This window comes from Pongo abelii, chromosome 3 (assembly GCF_028885655.2).
Source record: "Pongo abelii isolate AG06213 chromosome 3, NHGRI_mPonAbe1-v2.0_pri, whole genome shotgun sequence".
NCBI classification, from domain to species: domain Eukaryota; kingdom Metazoa; phylum Chordata; class Mammalia; order Primates; family Hominidae; genus Pongo; species Pongo abelii.
Window position 1 is genome coordinate 179,106,515 of NC_071988.2, and position 19,186 is coordinate 179,125,700.

Here is a 19,186-nt window from a genome sequence, read left to right on the forward strand (position 1 = left end):
ATTTAAGACTTGTTTTGGGACCTAACATGGTCTATCTGGCAGAATGTTCCAAGTCTTCTTGAGAAAAATGTAATTCTTCTGCTGTTGGATGAAATGTTCTGTATTTGTTTTTTATGTTTGGTTTATAATATTGTTAAAGTTCACTGTTTCTTTGTTGACTTTCTGTCTGATTGTTCTGTCCATTACTGAAAGTAGGGTATTGAAGTCTCCTGCTATTATTGTATTGCAGTCTATTACTCTCATCAGTTCTATCAATGTTTCCTTATAAATTTCTGTGGCCCTATGTTGGATGCATGCACACTTATTATTGTTACATCTTCCTGATGGATTTACCCTTTTATCATTATGTAATGTTTTTCTTTGTCTTCTATGATAATAATTGACTTAAAGTCTATTTTATCTAGGTATAGTCACCCCATGCTCTAATTTGGTTAACATTTGTATCTTTTTTCATCTCTTTGCTTTCAGCTTATGTGTATCCTTAAATCGAAAGTAGAAGATCTCTTTTTTAAAAAAATTATATCAAAATTAAAATAATTTAACCATCACCATTATAGTAATATAATATTCTTTATTAGACTATATATAACTTTACCAACAAGTGTTACGTTTTAGCATCCTTTCATTTTAAGTTGAAGAACTCCCTTTAGCATTTCTTATAAGGCATATCTAGTGGTGATGAATTCCCTCAGCTATTGTTTGTTTTGGTAAAGTTGTTCCTTCATTTTTGATGGACAAGTTTGCCATGTAGGGTACTCTTGGTTGAGTTTCTTTTCTTTTTTCTTTCTTTCAGCTCTTTGAATGTATTATCCCACTGCCTTTTGGGATGTATGATTTTTTTTTTGCAGAAAAATCCACTGATAGTCTTATGGAGGTTCACATGTACTTGACAAATGGCTTTTAGCCTGATTCTTTCTCAATTCTCTCTGTTTTTGCTCTTGACAATGTCATTAGAATGTGCATGTTGATTAGATGTCAACTTGACTACAACAAGGAATATCTTGAGAGCTCGTAAAGCATTACCTTTGTGTGTGTCTGTAAGGGTGTTTTCAGAGTAGATGGGCATGCGAGTTGGTGTACTGAGTAGGGAAGATCTGCCTTCTATGTGGGTGAACACTACCCAGTTGGATGGGGGCCTGAATATAATAAAACAGCAGAAGATAGGTGAATTCTTTCTCTCTCTCTCTTTTTTTTTTTTCCTGGAGCTAGGACAACCTTTTCTCTTTCCCTTGGACATCAGAACTTGAGGCTCCCTGGTCTTTGGAACCTGGGACTCAGCCCTCTAGGTTCTCAGGCTTTCAATATCAAACTAAGAATCACACCATTGCCTTCCCTAGTTCTGAGACGTTTGGACTTGGACTGAACCATGCTACTGGCATTGCAGGGTGTCCAACTTGCAGATAGCCTATCCTAAGACTTCTCAGCCTCTTTAATTGAGAGCCAATACCACTATTAAATCTCATCTTCTATATACTGCCTTTTTAGAAAACACAAATTAAAGGTTTGTGGCAACCCTGCTTTGAGCTAGTCTATTGGCATCATTTTTCCAACAGCTTGTGTTCCCATTGTTTCTCTGTGTCACGTTTTGGTAATTCTCACAATATTTCAATCTTTTGATTATTATTGTATCTGTTAGAGTGATTTGTGATCAATGAACTTTGGTGTTACTGTTGTAATTGTTTTGGGGTGCCACAAATCATGCCCACATAAGAGTGCAAACTTACTAAATGTGGTGTGTGAACAACTGGGAGTCTGTCTTTTCATCTCCCTCCCTCTCCTCAAGCCTTCTTATGCTCTGAGATACAACAACATTGAAATTAGGCCAATTAATATCTCTACAATTGTCTCTAGGTTTTCAGGTGAAAAGAAGGGCTACATGTCTCTCACTTTAAACCAAAAGTTAGAAATGATTAAGCTTAGAGAGGAAGGTATGTCAAAAGCCAAAACAGGCTGAAAGCTAGGCCTCTTTGTCAAACGGCCAGGTTGTGAATGCTAAGAAAAAGTTCTAGAAGGAAATTAAAAGTGCCATTCTCATAGCACGTGAATGATAAGGAAGTGAAACAGTCTTATTGCTGAGCTGGAGAAAGGTTAATTGGTCTAGATAGAAGACCAAATGACCTATGACATTCCCTTAAGCCAAAGTCTAATCCTAAGCAAGGCCCTAACTCTTTAATTCTATGAAGGCTAAGAGAAGTAAGGAAGCTGCAGAAGAAAATTTGGAAGCTAGCAGAGGTTGGTTCATGAGGTTGAAGGAAAGAAGCCATTTGCATAACACAAATGTGTGAGGTGTCACAGCAAGTATTGATGTTGAAGCCACAGCAAGTTATCCAGAAGATCTAGCTAAGATCATTGATGAAGGTGAGTATACCAAACAACAGATGTTCAATGTAGATTAAACAGCCTTATATTATATTGGAAGAAGACAGCATTATTCATAGCTAGAGAGAAGTCAATGTCTAGTCAAAGAACAGGCTAACACTCTTGTTAAGGGCTAATACAACTGGTGACTTGAAGTTGAAGTCAAAGCCCATTTACCGTTTCAAAAATCCTAGAGCCCTTAAGAATTATGCAAAATCTACTCTGTCTGTGCTCTGGAAATGGAACAACAAAGACTGGGTAACAGCACATCTGTTTACAACATGATTTACTGAAGACTTTAAACCTAGCATTGAGATCTACCACTCAGGAAAAAAGACTCATTTTCAAACGTTCCTGCTCATTGACAATGCACCTGGTCACCCAAGAGCTCTGATGGAGATGTATCATACAAGGAGTTGTTTTCATGCCTGCTAACACAACATCCATTCTTCAGACCATGAATCAAGGAGCCATTTTGACTTTCACGTTTTATTATCTAAGAAATACATTTACTAAGGCTATAGCTATCATAGATAGTAATTCCCCTGATGGATCTGGGCCAAATACATTGAAAACCTTCTGGAAAGGATTCACTCTTCTAGATAGCATTAAGAACATTTGTGATTTATGAAAGGAAGTCAAAATATCAACATTAACAGGAGTTTGGAAGAAGTTGGTTATAACTTTTTTGGATGACTTTGAGAGGTTCAAAACTTCAGTGGAGGAATTAACTGCAGAGATGGTGGAAATAGCAAGAAAACTTAAATTCAAACTGGAACCTGAATATGTGACTGAATTGTTGCAATTTCATGATAAAACTTGAACAGAAGAGGCATTGATTCCTATGGATGAGCAAAGAATGTGGTTTCCTGAAATGGACTCTACTCAGATCTTCTGGTGAAGATACTGAGAACAATGTCAAAATGACAACACAGGATTTTGATTATTACGTGGCTTAGTTTATAAAGCAGCAGGAGTTTGAGAGGATTGACTCCAATTTTGAAAGATGTTCTGTAGATAAAAGGCTATCAAACAGCACTGCATGTTAAAGACACATCTACCATACAAGGAAGAGTCCATTGATCAAGCAAACTTCACTTTTGTCTATTTTAAGAAATTGCCACAGCCATCCCAGCCTTCAGCAAGCACCACTTTGATCAGTCAGCAGTCATCAACATCAAGGCAAGACCCTTTTATCAGCAAAAAAGATGAAACCTTGTTTAAAGCTCAGATGATTGTTAGCATTTTTTAGTGATATTTTAAAATTAAGGTATGTTTATTATTTAATACATAATGCTATTATACCTTTAACAGACTGCAGTTTAGTTTCTTATATGCACTGGGAAACCAAAACATTTGTATGACTAACTTTATGGCAATATTCACTTTATTGTGGTGGTTTGCAACTGATCTCTAAATATGTCTGAGGTATGGCTGTATTTCCTATTGGTTCTGTCTTTCTGGAGAAACTGGACTAATACAATTTGTGTGTATTACTTTAGTTTTATCTTTTTGGGGGCTTTCTGGGATTTCTGAATCTGAATGTTCATTTCCTTCCTCAGATTTGGGATGATTTTAGCCATTATTTCTTAGAATTAATTTCCTAATTATTTCTCCCTTTTTACTTCTTCTGTAATTCCCATAATGCCTATCTTGGTCTGCTTGATGGAATCTGTAGGAAAAGCCTAAGTGTGTTTTTTACACTGTACTCTCCAGGAGAATACTTCTGACAACAGATGTGTGTGTGGCATTTTGCTTCAGACGCCAACCAGTCAGTTCTCCAGGGGATACCAATTGTTTGTCCTATAATTTATTTTTAAATTCTATTTTCCTGGAGATAGTGTTGGATCACACAGCTCGAAGGCTCAGTCCAAGAAGACTGCCCCACACTTCACATGCCAATAACAAGTCCCAGGTTGTGTCCTGTACTTCTGACTGACTGTAAATCTGGATTCCCCTGATCATGTCCTTGGGTTTGATTAATATGCTAGAGCAGCTCACAGAGCTCAGGAAAACACTTCACTTATTTTTACCCATTTATTGTGAAGGAATTATACAAAGGATATAGGTGATCGGGAAAGTGGAGAATATGCATAGAACGAGGCATGTAAGAAGGGGCATAAAGCTTCCATGCCCTCTCTGGGTACACCATCCTTTACAATCCTCTATGTCTCCAGCTTTCTGGAAGCTCTCTAAACCCTGTGTTTGGGGTTTTTTATGGAGGCATCATAACACAGCCATGATTGATGAAATCTTCGGCCATTGGTGATCAACTCAACCTTCAACCTTTCTCCCCTCCCTGAAGGTTGGGGGGTGGGAGTAAGGCTGAAAGTCCCAACTCTCTAATCATGTTTTGGTCTTTCTGGTGACCAGCCCCCATCCTGAGGCTATTCTAGGGGCCATGAACTGCCAGTCATCTTATTAGCATACAGAAGACATTCATCACTCCAGAGTGTTTACAGGTTTTAGGAGCTCTGTTCTAGGAAATAAGAATGAAGATCAAATATATATATATCTTATTATAAATTACATTATCACAGTGTCTTATAAGACCCTTAAGTTTTCTTCACTCTTTTTTTTCTTTTTTTGCTTTGAATAATTTTAAATGACCTGTCTTTATGTTTGCTCATTCTTTCTTCTGCTTATTCTAATGTGCCACTGAATTTCTCTATTGAATTTTTTAGTTTATTATATTCTTCAGCTTCAAGGTTTCTGCCTGCTTCACTTTAAAATTTTCTCTCTTTGTTGAAATTCATACTTTGTGTATTGTTCTCCTGAGCATGTTGAACATTTTATTATTTATAAAGATATGACTGTTTATTTTAAATTTTCTGTCAAGTAATTCATATATTTCCATTCGGGTTGGTTTTTGGAGTTTTATTTTATTCCTTTGTTTGGATCATGTTTGCCTGTTTCTTTATTTTTCTTGAGTCTTTGTATTGTTATCTATGCAGTAGAAAAACCTCTACATCTCCCAGTCTCCACAGATTGATTGTGTGCTAGAGAAGACCTTCACCATTCAACCTGGCCAGTTTCTGTGGGTCTCTCAAACCTTCTTGGTAGTCTAAATCACTGTCTTTTTTTAAGTGGCTCCCAGGTGTCTAGAGTTTGTTAGGCCCTGCCTGTCTATCCTCCAAGAAAGGTGGGTAGAAATAAATTCCTCTGGCAGCTCTTGGAGAAGTTGGAATGCCAGATCTATGATCCGTCTCTTTTTCTTCCCCAAGAAGAATCTGGGCACTGATGTTTTTTACGTGCTCACTCTGTTGAGCTTGGGTAGCATCTGTGATGAGTTCTGCACACTTGTTCAAAGCACCGCTTTGTTCTTTATAGCCTTCAGTGGTCTAGTGTATACTGGGCCCTATCAGTGCTCTGAGACAGATGAGAGAAAAGCCAGTCCCTTCAGTAGCACCAGAAAAAGTTGGGATGGTAGACATGTGGTTCAAGTGTTCTCAGGGAGAAGCTGGGAGCTAGGGTTTACTTCCCTTCCTTGCTGTGCACTGAGCTTTGGGGAGGAGCTGTGGCATGTCTTCATGCTAGTGCAAACTGTTACTTTTTTCTCTGTAGTCCTTAGGGGCCTAGTGTACTAGTGTATGCTGTGCTTTATCAGCTTTCCAAGACAGGAGAGATAGAAGACAGTCTCTCTGGTAGTATGTGCAAAAGCTGAGATACTAGGTGTATGGTCCAACTGCTTCACTCCAGAGGAAGAAGCTGTAAGCTGAGGACTCCGTCATGATTATATTATGCTGTGCTGGGGTTTTAAGGGTGGGGATTAGGGCTGGAGGGTGTCTTATTTTCCTACGAGTTCAGTGTGGCTGATTTCATACTCAGTTGACTCTCAACTAGTTTTAGAATTTCTCACAAAGAAGATTGATCCATTTGTTGTTGAATTGTTATGTCCTTGAGGGGAGGAAGAGTCCAGAGCTTCCTTTTTCACTATCTTGCTGACATCACTCTTAGTGAAACAGACTTTTCAATAGAGTCATATGCAGTCCCTCATTCATTTCTTCACCTACTACTTACTATACTATCCACCCCAATCTAGCCTCTTTCTCAACTGAAAAACAGTTCTTTCTTTTGCTGAATCCCATGGAAAGCTTTCAGTCCTCATCTCAACCTCTCAGCAGCTTTTGGCCCTGTTAGCCAACTCTTCCATGAAATATTCTTTTTTTTCCTTGAGTTCTGTTGGTACCACACACTGCTGGATTTACCCCTTCTTCCTGGGCTATTTATTCTTTGAATTATTGGCTTGTCTTTTCCTATCTGCTTATTAAATGTTGCAATTCCTCACATTTCAATTCCATGTCTTTTTTTTTAACCATAAACTCTCTTTTCAAACAAGTGATTCTTCTGATCATTAAAATCATCTGAAGAGCTTTTTAAAAACCCGATGCCTGGGCCACATCCAAAACTAATTAAATCTAGATATGGGTGATGGGATGAGGTATCAGTAGTTTCTAGAATTCCTCAGCTGAATCCAATCTATTTCCAACCTTGAGAATCCATAAACAAATTTATCTAAACTTACAGCTTTAAATACCATTTTTTATATCAGAATAAGGATCATGTATGTTTGATTCTCAAGTGCATAACCTGTACATAGCAAGTGCATGGCACATAGGAAATTCTCTGAAACTGTTAAATGAATTAAGGAATGACTAAAGTGAGAGAGAAATTTAGCATATTGGTGGTTGCATAACTGGTAAAGCTCCTTAAGGAAGGTTAGTATTTAGTTGATGTTGTAGGTTGAATTCTCTTAGAGACAGAGACATTGAGATGAAAATTTGCGTGAAAAAAGGGATTACTTTTGGGAACATGTCTTAAGAGGGAGTAAAGCAGGCTTAAACACAGGAACAGTGGGGTTGCAACTGAGTGATCAGTCCATGCCATTGGGAACTCTGAAGATGGGATGGCCCTTCAGGGTTGTCTTAATTAGTAGAAAGGGACCCAGCCACCTTCATATACCCCTATCAAAGTCTCTGGGTATGGGCTGCCTCTAGGACAAGACACCTTACTTCAGCCAAAGGCTATTCCAGAAGACACTCAGCTCTGAAGTGTAGGCAGCCAATATTCCCAGGAGCAAGCTCATTCCTGGAGGGGTGACCTTGATGGTGGGGCACTGCAGCATCCACCATAGGTAGAATCAGATTGTCAACTGAATGAGCTCTGAGACCTCACCTAATTTAACCTTTGGTTTAAAGGTGAGTATACTGAAGCTCACAGAGGGTAAGTGCTTGGCCCAATATCATGTGGGAAGCTTACAGTACATTTGGGGGTTAGAACACTAGTCTCGTGACTCTCACAGAAGTGTTTTTCAATTATACTCACATTTTACTCAAATTTACTGTGTGTGTATATGTGTGTGTGTGTAATTTTTCATATAGATATTTTCGTTGGGCCAGGAGGGAAATATTTTAAGTTTTTGCTGTATGTGGAAAGTTGAGAAAAGCTAAGTATCATTGCAGTTGGTTGGAGAGTTAGAAGTCGTAACTATGGATTTGTACTTGCTGGGCCAGGATGTAATTCTATTCCGTATAGTATGGAAAGTAATGGCACAGTAAACATTGTGTTTGGATTGAGGTTTAACTCTTTATGTCAAAGAGGTTTGGAGATCATTAGCAAACCCATTAGAATTAGTGCGAATGTATAATGTTTTACAGTTGAGCAACATACGATATAAATAGAAGATACTTCTATCATGGTTTTCATAGAATGAGTAATCTCACATGAGATATGAAGTTACCAACAGATAGCCTTCAATAGTCACCAAAAGTGACCAACAGATAGCCTTCAATGAGATTTGCAAATTGCTGGTATTAAAAATCCAGCATCTCTCCAAATAGATGCTTCTACTTTACGCAAAATATTTTTTCTTTGAGCCATGGATGATGTAATTGTATAATTGGAGCTAGAGAAGATTTGAAAATGTTTCCACAGGCTACAACAGTTCCTGAAACCCAGGTGAGGGGATAAATAACATGAATGTTGCGGAACACTCTTCTTAATTATGACTCTTGGCCCATAATAACATGACAGACTTTGCCACACATATACACATCTACTCATAAACACATTCTTTTCAAATAAGTTGAGACTAAACTAATCATGTAAAAGGTATCACTCACTGTCTGCATTCATAAAACTGTTCACAGTTTAATCTGTGAAAACAGAATGGAAAATAAATCCGGAAGCTGTCAAGAGAGGTGATAGTAAATTATAGGATAAGTAGGAAAATACAAAAATAAAAAATACTCCACAATAATTACACAGTTATGTGTATTCATGAATAACCACCAATTTAACTTATTAGCTGAATACATAAAGTATTTGTCTGTCTTTGTATGTCTATTTATCTATCTGATTATCTAAAAATTATTGCATACAGATGGAAATGTAATGCTGAACTTTTAATACATTTATATTTACAGACCAGTAGCAGTGTTTTTTTCATAAGCCCCAGCCTTAACACATGATCAAGGTTTCACTTCTATATGATTATTATATACATAGTTTGCTTCCAGTTAAGGCTGTGGATTTTGGAAGGAAAGAGCACAATTGACTCTCCTGACTCTTTCAGTGTCTTTCCTTGTCTCTCTCTCTCTCTCTTTTTTTTTTTCAAATAAACATTTTATTTTAGAATAACTTTAGAGTTATAGAAAAATTTCCAAGGTAGTACAGAGAGTTCCCAAATACCCTGCACCTAATTTTCTCTATTTTTATTTTTCTTTAGTATGGTGCTTTTATTTATTTATTTATTTTTTACAATTAAAGAGCTAATATTAATAGAATATTAATAAGTAAAGTCCATTCTTTATTCAGACCTCTTTGGCCTTTACCTTAAGTCCTCTTCTATCACAGGATCCCTTTCAGGATACCATGTTACATAGTCGTCATGCCTTCTTGTGCTTCTCTTGGCCGTGACAGTCACTCAGACGTTACTTACTTTTGATGACTGTAAGAGTTTAGTAAAGTATCTGTCAAATATTTTGGGGATGTCCTCCAGATGGGATTTATCTGATGTGTTTCCCATGACTAGACTAGGTTATGTGGTTTTGAGAGGAAGACCACGGGTTAAAATGTGATTCTCATCACATCATATCAAGGGTCCATATTATCAACATGACTTATCACGGTTGAGGTTAACTTGATCACCTGCTGAGGAGAGTGCCTGTGGAGTTTCTCTGCCATAAAGTTACTCTTTCCGCACCCCCCTTTGCAGACTGAACTCTTTGGAAGGGAGTCATTATGCACAGCTCACACTAAGGAGTGGGGAGTTATTTTCCACCAATTAGAAAGCAGAAGATCTACACCAATTATTTGGAATTCTTCATGAGTGATTTGTCTATATTTCCCCATTTATTCAATTCTTATTTTTATCTGTATGGACTGTGGAATTTTTATTTTGTACTATAATACAATGCTACTTTATTTTGTTGCTCAAATAATTGCAGCTTTGGCCATTGGGAACCCTCTCAGTTTGTTCCAGTGTCCTTCCGTTGACATATTTCCATTATGGTGCTTTTTTTTTTTTTTTCTGAAGATTTCTTTAATTTCTGTTACTGTAAGATACCTGCTCTTTAAAAAAAATTGTCTTCTCATTTCACTTTATATGAGGTTACCAGCTTTAAAATAATGACTAATAACATCACGGTTGCCACTATTTATAGTTATATTGTTTTCTTTGATATAATTCCTTTCTGAGTCCTTTTAGTGTAGTATTCAGAAAGGGAATCTTCCATCTAAAACCTCCACCAACAATAATACCTTGTGTTTTCTTGTATCTTGCTGTGTCTGAAAAGCAGAATTAACAGTAATCAAAACATCCCACAGAGTCAGAATTGCTTGCTGTAGAAGGGAAGATGATTGATCTGTTTCCATGAAGAATTTCTTAACTTGTGGTCTACTCATCCAGGAACCCTCAGAAACACAAATTTTGACACATTAAATAAATGAACAAACCAACAAACCAAAATCAAGAACTCAAAGCCAAAACACTCCATTGTAAAATTTTGATAGAGATTGTATTGACTCCGTAGATAAATCTGGGGAAAATGAACATCTTTGCTATTGAGTCTTCCAAAACATGAATGGCATATTTCTCTAACTATTTAGCTCTACTTTAATATATTTTAATAAAGTTTGATAACTTTTATCCATAAAACAATCTCATATCTTATCATAAATTTTTTTTCTAGACTCTACATTATTATTATTTATTTAATGTGTCAAGCTGAATCTAAAGTGTAATTGGACTACTAAGGGCTAATAACAGCCAACTATTTCTGAAAAAAACAATAAAAGTAGGGGATCATAGCCCCTTAGTTCCACTTTCATTCAAGGCAAGATTGTACTTTCCTGATTTCTTGTAATTTGGTATTACTATGTACTTTTGGCAAATTAATATAAACAGAAATCAGCAGGTGTTTTGTTTTGGACTTAACTGTTTGGTGTTCAATGAGAAAAGCATCTACGCAGGACTTACAGAAAAAGAGCAAAGCCCAGATATTAAGCAACTAAAACTCATGTTTCAAAGAGATCATACACCTCTGAGTGGAAATTGTAAAATTCCCTGTATGATTTGACATACTGTCTCTTTCTCCAAGGCAAATGGCAATGTTTCAGATAATGCCTGCTCCACAAGCTTGGATCCAGAGCGATAAGAAGGAATGACAGAGCTTCCAGTTTACTCACGATGGACGTGAAGCATGACTAAGAAATAAATTTCTGTTGTGTTAAGCCACTAATTAAAAAAAAAAAAAAAAAAGAAACACAAATTTTGTATACCCTTTTTGGGGAAGTGTAGAGTTTTTATCAGATTTTCAGAGACATCTGTTATCTAACAAAGAGGCAAAGAATCACTGCCTTAGAGCATGAGAAATGATACAACCAACACATATTACATCCTCATTCTACCCTTGTGTCTGCAGCGTGGTATTTGTTTAGGTTCACGCCCAGCTGAAAGCTGCGCAGCCCCACACTTACTACATTCAGGTCTGAGAAAGCCTCTGACAATTGTCATTGCATTTATTGCTCTATGGAGAAATAAAACAATTCCTTTAGACTCAGATTTCTGGTTTTAGCAAGAAGATTAAGACAATATACTCATCCACACCTGTTTTGAAATGAAACTGTGCACTGTGGTCACTGAAGGGTCATGTAAAAAAAAAAAAAAGAATGTTCTACAGTTAATAGAAAACTGAGCTTCCTCCTTTGGAAATAAATTTCTGGATTTTTCCTTTAGTGCTGGAAAATATTACATCATACAGCTATACAGTCTGACACATTCCTTGCATAACTTTACATATTAGTAATGACATTGGTTCAAGTTTAGGCAAGTGAACAAAAGACGACTGGTTGTAAAAGGCTTTTGATATAAAACTCTATTTTCTCTAGTCATTTGATCACTTTGCCCAAGTAGAATAAGTTATTTTCTTAAATTAATGTCATATTTCCAAGAAATAAATCCTGCTTTTTAATATATTGGAATTGTTGATAGATTTCTTAAAATAAAACGAAATAGCATAGTCAAATGCATAACACTTTGGATTGAGATTCAGAGTATGAAGACTTTAATAACAAAGCAGACAGTAAGGTGTGACCTAATTTAAATCATTTAACTCTCCTTTTTCCTGTTTATTTTGTGTTAAGTAATACTAACTTACTTTCTAAATTATAAGGAGATATGTAGTAACATATAGACAAAGGAAAATATGTTACATGCAAATTGTTTTAACTCTAAAAGAAAGTGACTATATCCATTTAATCTCTTAAATATATTTTAGTCTGTAGAGATAATTTTAATGTTATTTTAGTATTGATAAGCTAAAACATATGATTTTTACTTTTTTTAGGTGGGAAAAACCCTGAGTTCATGCATGTGAATATAAACTACATGGAATTTTATTTAAATTTTAAAACATCTCTGTATTTCTAATACAAATAAATGTGAATTGTTGATTAAACATTCATGCCAAGTTACCTGCAGCTGAGACGTGAAAATATATATTGACACAAATAAGAATAGAAGAAAAGGGGCCATATGATGTTTGGTATATTCCCTGGGTTTTTTTTTTTTTTTTTTTGGTTTGCTTGTTTTATTTTCAAAAGATTTTTGTCAAACAATGTTGAGTTTTTGTTGCTAACAAACAAAAATTTGTTTTTAACTGTGGAGAGTTGAAAAACATTTGGAGATGGTAGAAGAGTGAACTGATAGAAAGGGCCAATTTATATTTTCAGTACTAATGATTTTTAACAATGCTTAGTAAGATGAATAGAACTCAAGGTAAAACATATATGCCCTAAAGCAATATGTGTATGGATGGTAATAAGAAGATAGATAATATTTCACTTACACTATGGCAGGCTTACCATGGAGCAGGTTTCATTCTTGGCTCCACCACCTTAGAAAAATCTCTTAACCATGCTGTCTTAGTTTCTTCATATACCATGTGCTCTACAGGTCCATTTACTTACCTCTTACTCTTCTACCAATTTTTTTCTACCATTCTCTCCTTCAAAATAACAGTTTTCTGTGTGACTAATATCTCTTCTGTTTAATCACATGAACATGACTATCAAATGGAAGAATGTAATGGACATAATGGTGATTCTCCAATATTCATTCCACACCAGAATATTGATCTGAGCCAATCATGAATGTTTCTTCCTCCTTGCTAGTAGTTCAGCAATGGTCAATGCTGGAAAGATTCTGAGGGTGGGGGAAGTCATTACTCCTAAGAGAGCGCTGCAGGACAAAATGCTCTTCTTCCTCTGGAAATAATGAGTGGAACTGCTTACCCCTTACAGCACAGGCAACATGAGGCTGAAATATACCTAGAAGAGATGGCAGATTGGAAGTACTTGAACCAATGTGTATTTAATACCATAAAAACAGTAGGGAACTACAAATATATAGAAGCCATGAATCCCTCAATAATCATACTGTTTTCATTTTGTCTAGTTGGTAACATACCCATAGATAAGAAAAGAAAAGCTACAAAATCATTGCCAAACAATATATTTATTAGTTCATGTTTATTAAAGTAAGGTTGCATGGTGGATGCAAGATTTTACAAAGAAGATGAGGTTTAGAAGGACAGGTTTGATTTAGATTAGTACAATAAAGAATGGAAGTTACAATATTCCAGGAAGAGAGACTGATTCTGTGACAAAATTTGGTAGTGAGATAAAGGGCTAAAAATGAGTTTGACTGACACGGCCTACAGCTAGAAGCAGAAAAATCAGCTGGAAAGTTCTAAACTACAAAATTTAGTGTTAATTGTCTTCATGTTGTCTTTTCACTGTTTAGAAGGAATGTACTTGTAAAAGATTTTATGTGAAGAGACACAATAATAGCAGTCCTGAATTGATCCAATACAAGTGTATTTTGTAATCAATCAATTCTTTTTCTTCCTTTGAATGAGAAAACTTGTAGATAGGTATGAACACTAATTTTCATCCTAATATCCAATTTTCCCACATACCCTCATTCTCTTTAGAGTTTTCCATCTTTTGTTAAAGGATGACAACTGGCTGTAAGGAAGTTATAGTTTTACCTGCAATGAAATGGAAAATCTAATTACCAGCCCTCAAGTTTATGAAGCTGTGATATTGGAGCCAATAAAGCCACGAGAAGCAATTTTTAAAAATCCGTATGATCTCTGCACTTTTGGGAGGTCTAATTGATTGATTTTCATTTTTTAAAACGCTTTGCACTCTGACTGAATTTCTATTTGAAAGGGTTGTCTGTATCAATTCATAGTATTATTAGATTATGTCATACTTTTTTTCTGTTATATCTCACCTACAATGATTGCCTCTTATCGGCAGATTGTATGAAAATAAACTCAGAAGTGCCAAATAGATAAAGAGTTTTGATTTCAATACAAAGCCAAGCCTGTTGCATCTAAGTTTCCTTCATATAAATTAATATAATTTATGAAACTGAGACTTTTTACCATATCAATACAGAAAAGGCTGTGCTAGGTGCTGCAAGTAGAGTTTTGCTCTTCCTTGTGATTGTCATGGATTTTGTGTGTGTGTGTAGGTAATGGGAAAAATTATTATGCATAAGACTTTATGAGGGGTAAAATAAACCAAACCCAAACAAAAACAACAAAACATTTTCCTTGGCTTCCAAGAAAGTGCCTTTCTAAAAAAGGGCTCTTAAGCAACCACCAATTTTGTCACTTATCGTTATTCAAAGTTGATTAAAATAGCAAAACAATACAGATTTTCCTCTTCTTAATAAAGAGTTCATGACAAATACATACAGAAAAGCAACAGGTAGTTATCTCTTACAGCTCTGTATAGTATAGAGTATTTTACTTGCTTCATTTATCTGATGATAGTGAAAAGTGTTTTACCAATTCCCTTCTGCCTCCCAGGCTGCCATATTTAACTGAGTGAGGAAAATGTTCACTGTTTTTCTTGGGGAATATCATTTTATGAACATCAGCATGATTGTCTTATGAATTCTTAGACCATCTCTCTGGTCAGATTGTTTTTGTGTTGGCAGGCTAATATTACACATTGTTAAAAAAATGTTCTTTGCCGTTTTTTTCTCATTTTGTGCACTCCCTTTGTACTTGCCTAGATTTCGATGGCAGGTTGCTTCAGAACAAGTAAACTGTCTGCTTAATTTTACTTTATAGAAAGTAACATGGAGTATTTAGAGCAATGTTTCATACGTTTAGTAAAGTTAATTGTTAAAATATATATATTTTTAATAACAATGTCTTTTGGGTTTTTAACAATGTTTACTATTCTCTATTTCTATTTGAAAAAGCCATACTATAGTTGTGGATTTGTCTCAAAAAGGCAGTCTTTCCTCCCAATGAGAATTACCCATTTCTGTTGTTTGCTATTTATAACTACTTATCAGGATTTTTCTCTCTCTTATAGTCAGCAGTCAGCAGAGGACCTTGCCCGAGTACCTGCCAACTCCACTAGCAATATCTTGAACAGGTTATTGGTCAGTTATGATCCCAGGATAAGACCAAACTTCAAAGGTTTGTCTCCCCCATATAAATGTTCATTTTTATTGTTTAAAAATTAATTTTATATGTATAGAGATTTGTGATATTTTATATGTATATGCTTTGTGATATTCAAAACAGTAAGATTTCAAAGTGATATATAACAAAAATGTCCTTAAGTTCAGAGCAATTCAATGCCTAAAATATTCAGATAAGTAAAATATGAATTCTAATTGTTTTATGGGTTACCTGTTTTTAAAAATTCAAAACAGGATATACTGTGAATTAATAGGCCAACATCCGCAATGAGTTTTCTAAGTACTATTCTTAACCTTAGTGGTTTAAAATTTAGGCTCTGGAAATAGACCTGGCTTTCATTCACAGACACCAGAGTTATAATTTGCAGAATGATGATTTTCTCATTTAGGGAAAGAGAACAGTTCTGATGTATATTTAGAGTCTTTCTTACTTTTTGTTATTATTTCACATTAATAGAAAATTCTGTCTATTCTTTTGCTGAAAAAACAATTGGCCGTATGATTTTTTAAAACATGTTAGCTTTGTGAATAAAAGTGACTATGTATTCTACAACATAGATTATTTTTATTCCAATTAGATATACCATTTATCACACCTTTTAAAAACCAAAACTATGCTTACAATAAAATAAGCCATGAGCAGATTGTACAGTTGTATAGACCTTTTTTGTACTTTTGATGAATTAGAAAAAAGCTGTATGAAAAACATCTCCTCTGGAAAACTATAATCCTTGTTGCTGATTAAGGACAGGTATTAATGTAGATCAGATTAACATTATAAGGCTTGATTTTTTTTTTTGCCTTTAGAAAAAAAAAAAGGTCTGCAGCTGCTTCTAGTCAACTGAAGTTATACAACTATGTTGTAAAAATGGGTTTTTGTTCATTACCAGGACCTATTCAGTTACTTTCAACAACAGCCATGGTCTGGGTTGTCACATGTCTACCATATATTGATTCACCACCTGTTTTTCATCAGTTAGTGGTTATGTGGCTAAAAGGCTAAATTCACATTTTCCCTTTGTTAGCACAACCAGCAGCCACAATGAGATGGAAAAAAAAAAAGAAAGAAATTTGCAACTTTATACCTTAGTTCTCACTCCATGAACTTTCAAATTATTTTTCAAAAGGTCAGGCAAAAATCTTTATAATGACTCTGCTATGTGTCCAATTAGCTTTGCATTTTCATGAATTAAAAATTAAAATGTAATAATTATAAGTAAAATTTATTGAATACTGTTTTACCTATTAAAGTAAGAATTTGAACTGATTAGAAAAATGCAAAAAAATTAAACCCTGTTTTCAAAATGATTCTTTAAGAATAATTTGTAGTTCCTTAAAGTAAATGTATTAGGGCAATTTAAAAAAAGATTTAAAAGTAAATGTATTTTACAGAGTCTCTACAATTTACGACATTATTCTTCCTGAAAAAAAGAACATTATAAAATATAATCGAACTCATTTTTTATTTGTATTATGATTCCTATTTAGAAAAATACATTAATAGCAATTATGAACATGTTATACTGAGACCATAGAGTTTGCATTCCATATAGACTGGAAAAAATATAATAATTAAATGTGTAAACCAAAAGACTATGATGATTCTGACCAAGTTTTTTACAGCTAATAAATATATTCTTAATTTTTATTCATAGGCATTCCTGTTGATGTAGTAGTCAACATTTTTATTAACAGTTTTGGATCCATTCAAGAAACAACAATGGTAAGATTGTAATTAATTTAATATTTTGTCAAATATTTCAATAGAGGAGATAGTGAAAGTAACATTAAAACTGAACAATAAGGAGCAACTCAAAAAATCCATGCCCTTTCGTAGTATAAAATGTCCAAATTTCTAGATTTTGTTAATCAGTGATTTCAGTTACCCACATAATTTTGCAATTCAAATTTAGCTTTAATATTGCATTAAAACTTACAGACTTAAAAGAATTAATGTATTCCCCCTGAAAAACTGTGATTGGATACAACCTGGAGAAAGGACTTATGCCATGAAGACTCTTGGGCAACAGTTTTTGTTTTCTAATACGCTTACATGTTGGAACATTCAGAATGTTTTAAGCATTCAAGTTTTTTCTTCCAATTTCCTGAGGAGAATCCTTGTTTTATCTCTTATGTTCATTTTGTGATATGTAGAGCAGGGAATTGTAAGAAGCAAATAAGAAAATTGATTTTCATAAGATAGGGCAATGTGAACGCCTTGAAAAGATGGTGCAGCAAGATGAAAGGGCCAGGAAAGGCAGGTGAAGACTGGGAAGGAGTGACAAGCAGACTCGTGTCTTGAAAGGAATAGGAAAGAGGTTCGAGAGAGGTTTGGCTGTTGTCCATGATAAATTGGACTTTAGGGACAAAGTTTTCGATAAAGTAATATTAGTAGATTTCCTAAGCCTCTTGAAAGCCATTCAATAAAGTCTATTTGCTTATTAAGGTTTTAGAATATTAAATTTGTGCTATTTTTGACAAACCACATGGTGAAATAATACTTCAGGTGGAAGAAAGAAGACCTAAGGTTTATTTTCCTGTATTTTTGGGAGATACTTTTATTTTATTAAATATAAGATTTTGATTGCAAGCCTAGTAAGAATGGCAAGAGTACAGTCTAATTTTCCTGAGAATATCTCAGACTAGTGAAATAATTACTTAGAATATTTACTCCATTATTCCTAGTAGCAGCAGCGTAGTGCATTATAAAAGCAATTGTACATTGCATTTAATTAATGACACCTATTTTTATATTTTAATTGTGATGAGAGTGTTATTTATTTGTAGAAGTATATATTTAAGCTGGGTAATGGACAACGTGTAGATATTTTAGAGAGTTACTTAAAAGATTTGGGGATTATGTCCAAAATTCACTTCCAGTGACTTTTTACATCATTTAAGTAACATAGACATGCATTATAAATCACTAGGAGACCTTTCTGAAATAAAATATAAACTACTGTGTATGACTCAAGAGACAGTATAGCACTCATTAACTGAAAATGTGGTTAATCTATCTATATACTTCACTTTCCAAAAGTAAGAGATATCATTTTCTCAAGGTAAAACTTGTCAGGAATCTATTTGATCTCCCCACCCCGTTCTGTACCCTGGTTATCTAGCATGACACCACTACACTAATACGGAAACACAGCTATCAAGATATTGCGTCCTATAGGAAACATCCCCACTCTTTATCTTGCATGCCCCTGTGATCAGATCCAAGACAGTTTTAGGTCAGCTAATGCAAGGATCTTTTTTTCTTCTTTGCATATGTCATAGCTCAGTAGGTATCATTAATGTATCTATTTTGTAATAAATACTGAATTCCTTCCAACTATCAGGAAGGAATTCTAGTAGGTCTCATCAGTAGTTACTTGATTGTATTGAGTTGAAAATACCAGGGAGCATGTAATATTTAAATAATGTCTTACAGAGTTTTGATGATTATGATTAAATATTTCATCATTTCTAATATTATATCCTCTCACTCATCTGCACAGACCCATCCCAGTAGTTAGCCAAGAATAACTTATCCTTGGCACCAGATTCAATAAATTCTCACCATAGAGTCTTTACCCTTGCTTTTTATTCTTGATCTTCTTCTCTTCTAAACGGAAATTTTTATGGCTATTCTCACTCACTTTGTGCACTCTTTTCAATCTAGGTTTTTCATCTCTATTATTTGCCTGTTACTTTAATAGCTTCTATGCTGTAATTAAATTATTTTTGTGTGTATTCCTTTTATTCTGTAATGGACTATAAACTCATAAAATTAGCAATAATGTATTCTACTTATTCATTTTTCCATAAAAT

At 34.7% G+C, this 19,186-nt stretch overlaps 1 protein-coding gene across 1 annotated transcript in view; it reads left to right on the plus strand.

Annotated features, from left to right (window-relative positions):
* GLRB (glycine receptor beta) overlaps positions 1 to 19,186 on the plus strand; it is a 101,697-nt gene that overhangs the window by 35,540 nt on the left and 46,971 nt on the right. The window contains 2 exon segments of the mRNA NM_001132363.2: positions 15,259 to 15,365; positions 17,026 to 17,093. Of these exon segments, the coding sequence (NP_001125835.1) occupies positions 15,259 to 15,365; positions 17,026 to 17,093 (175 nt within the window).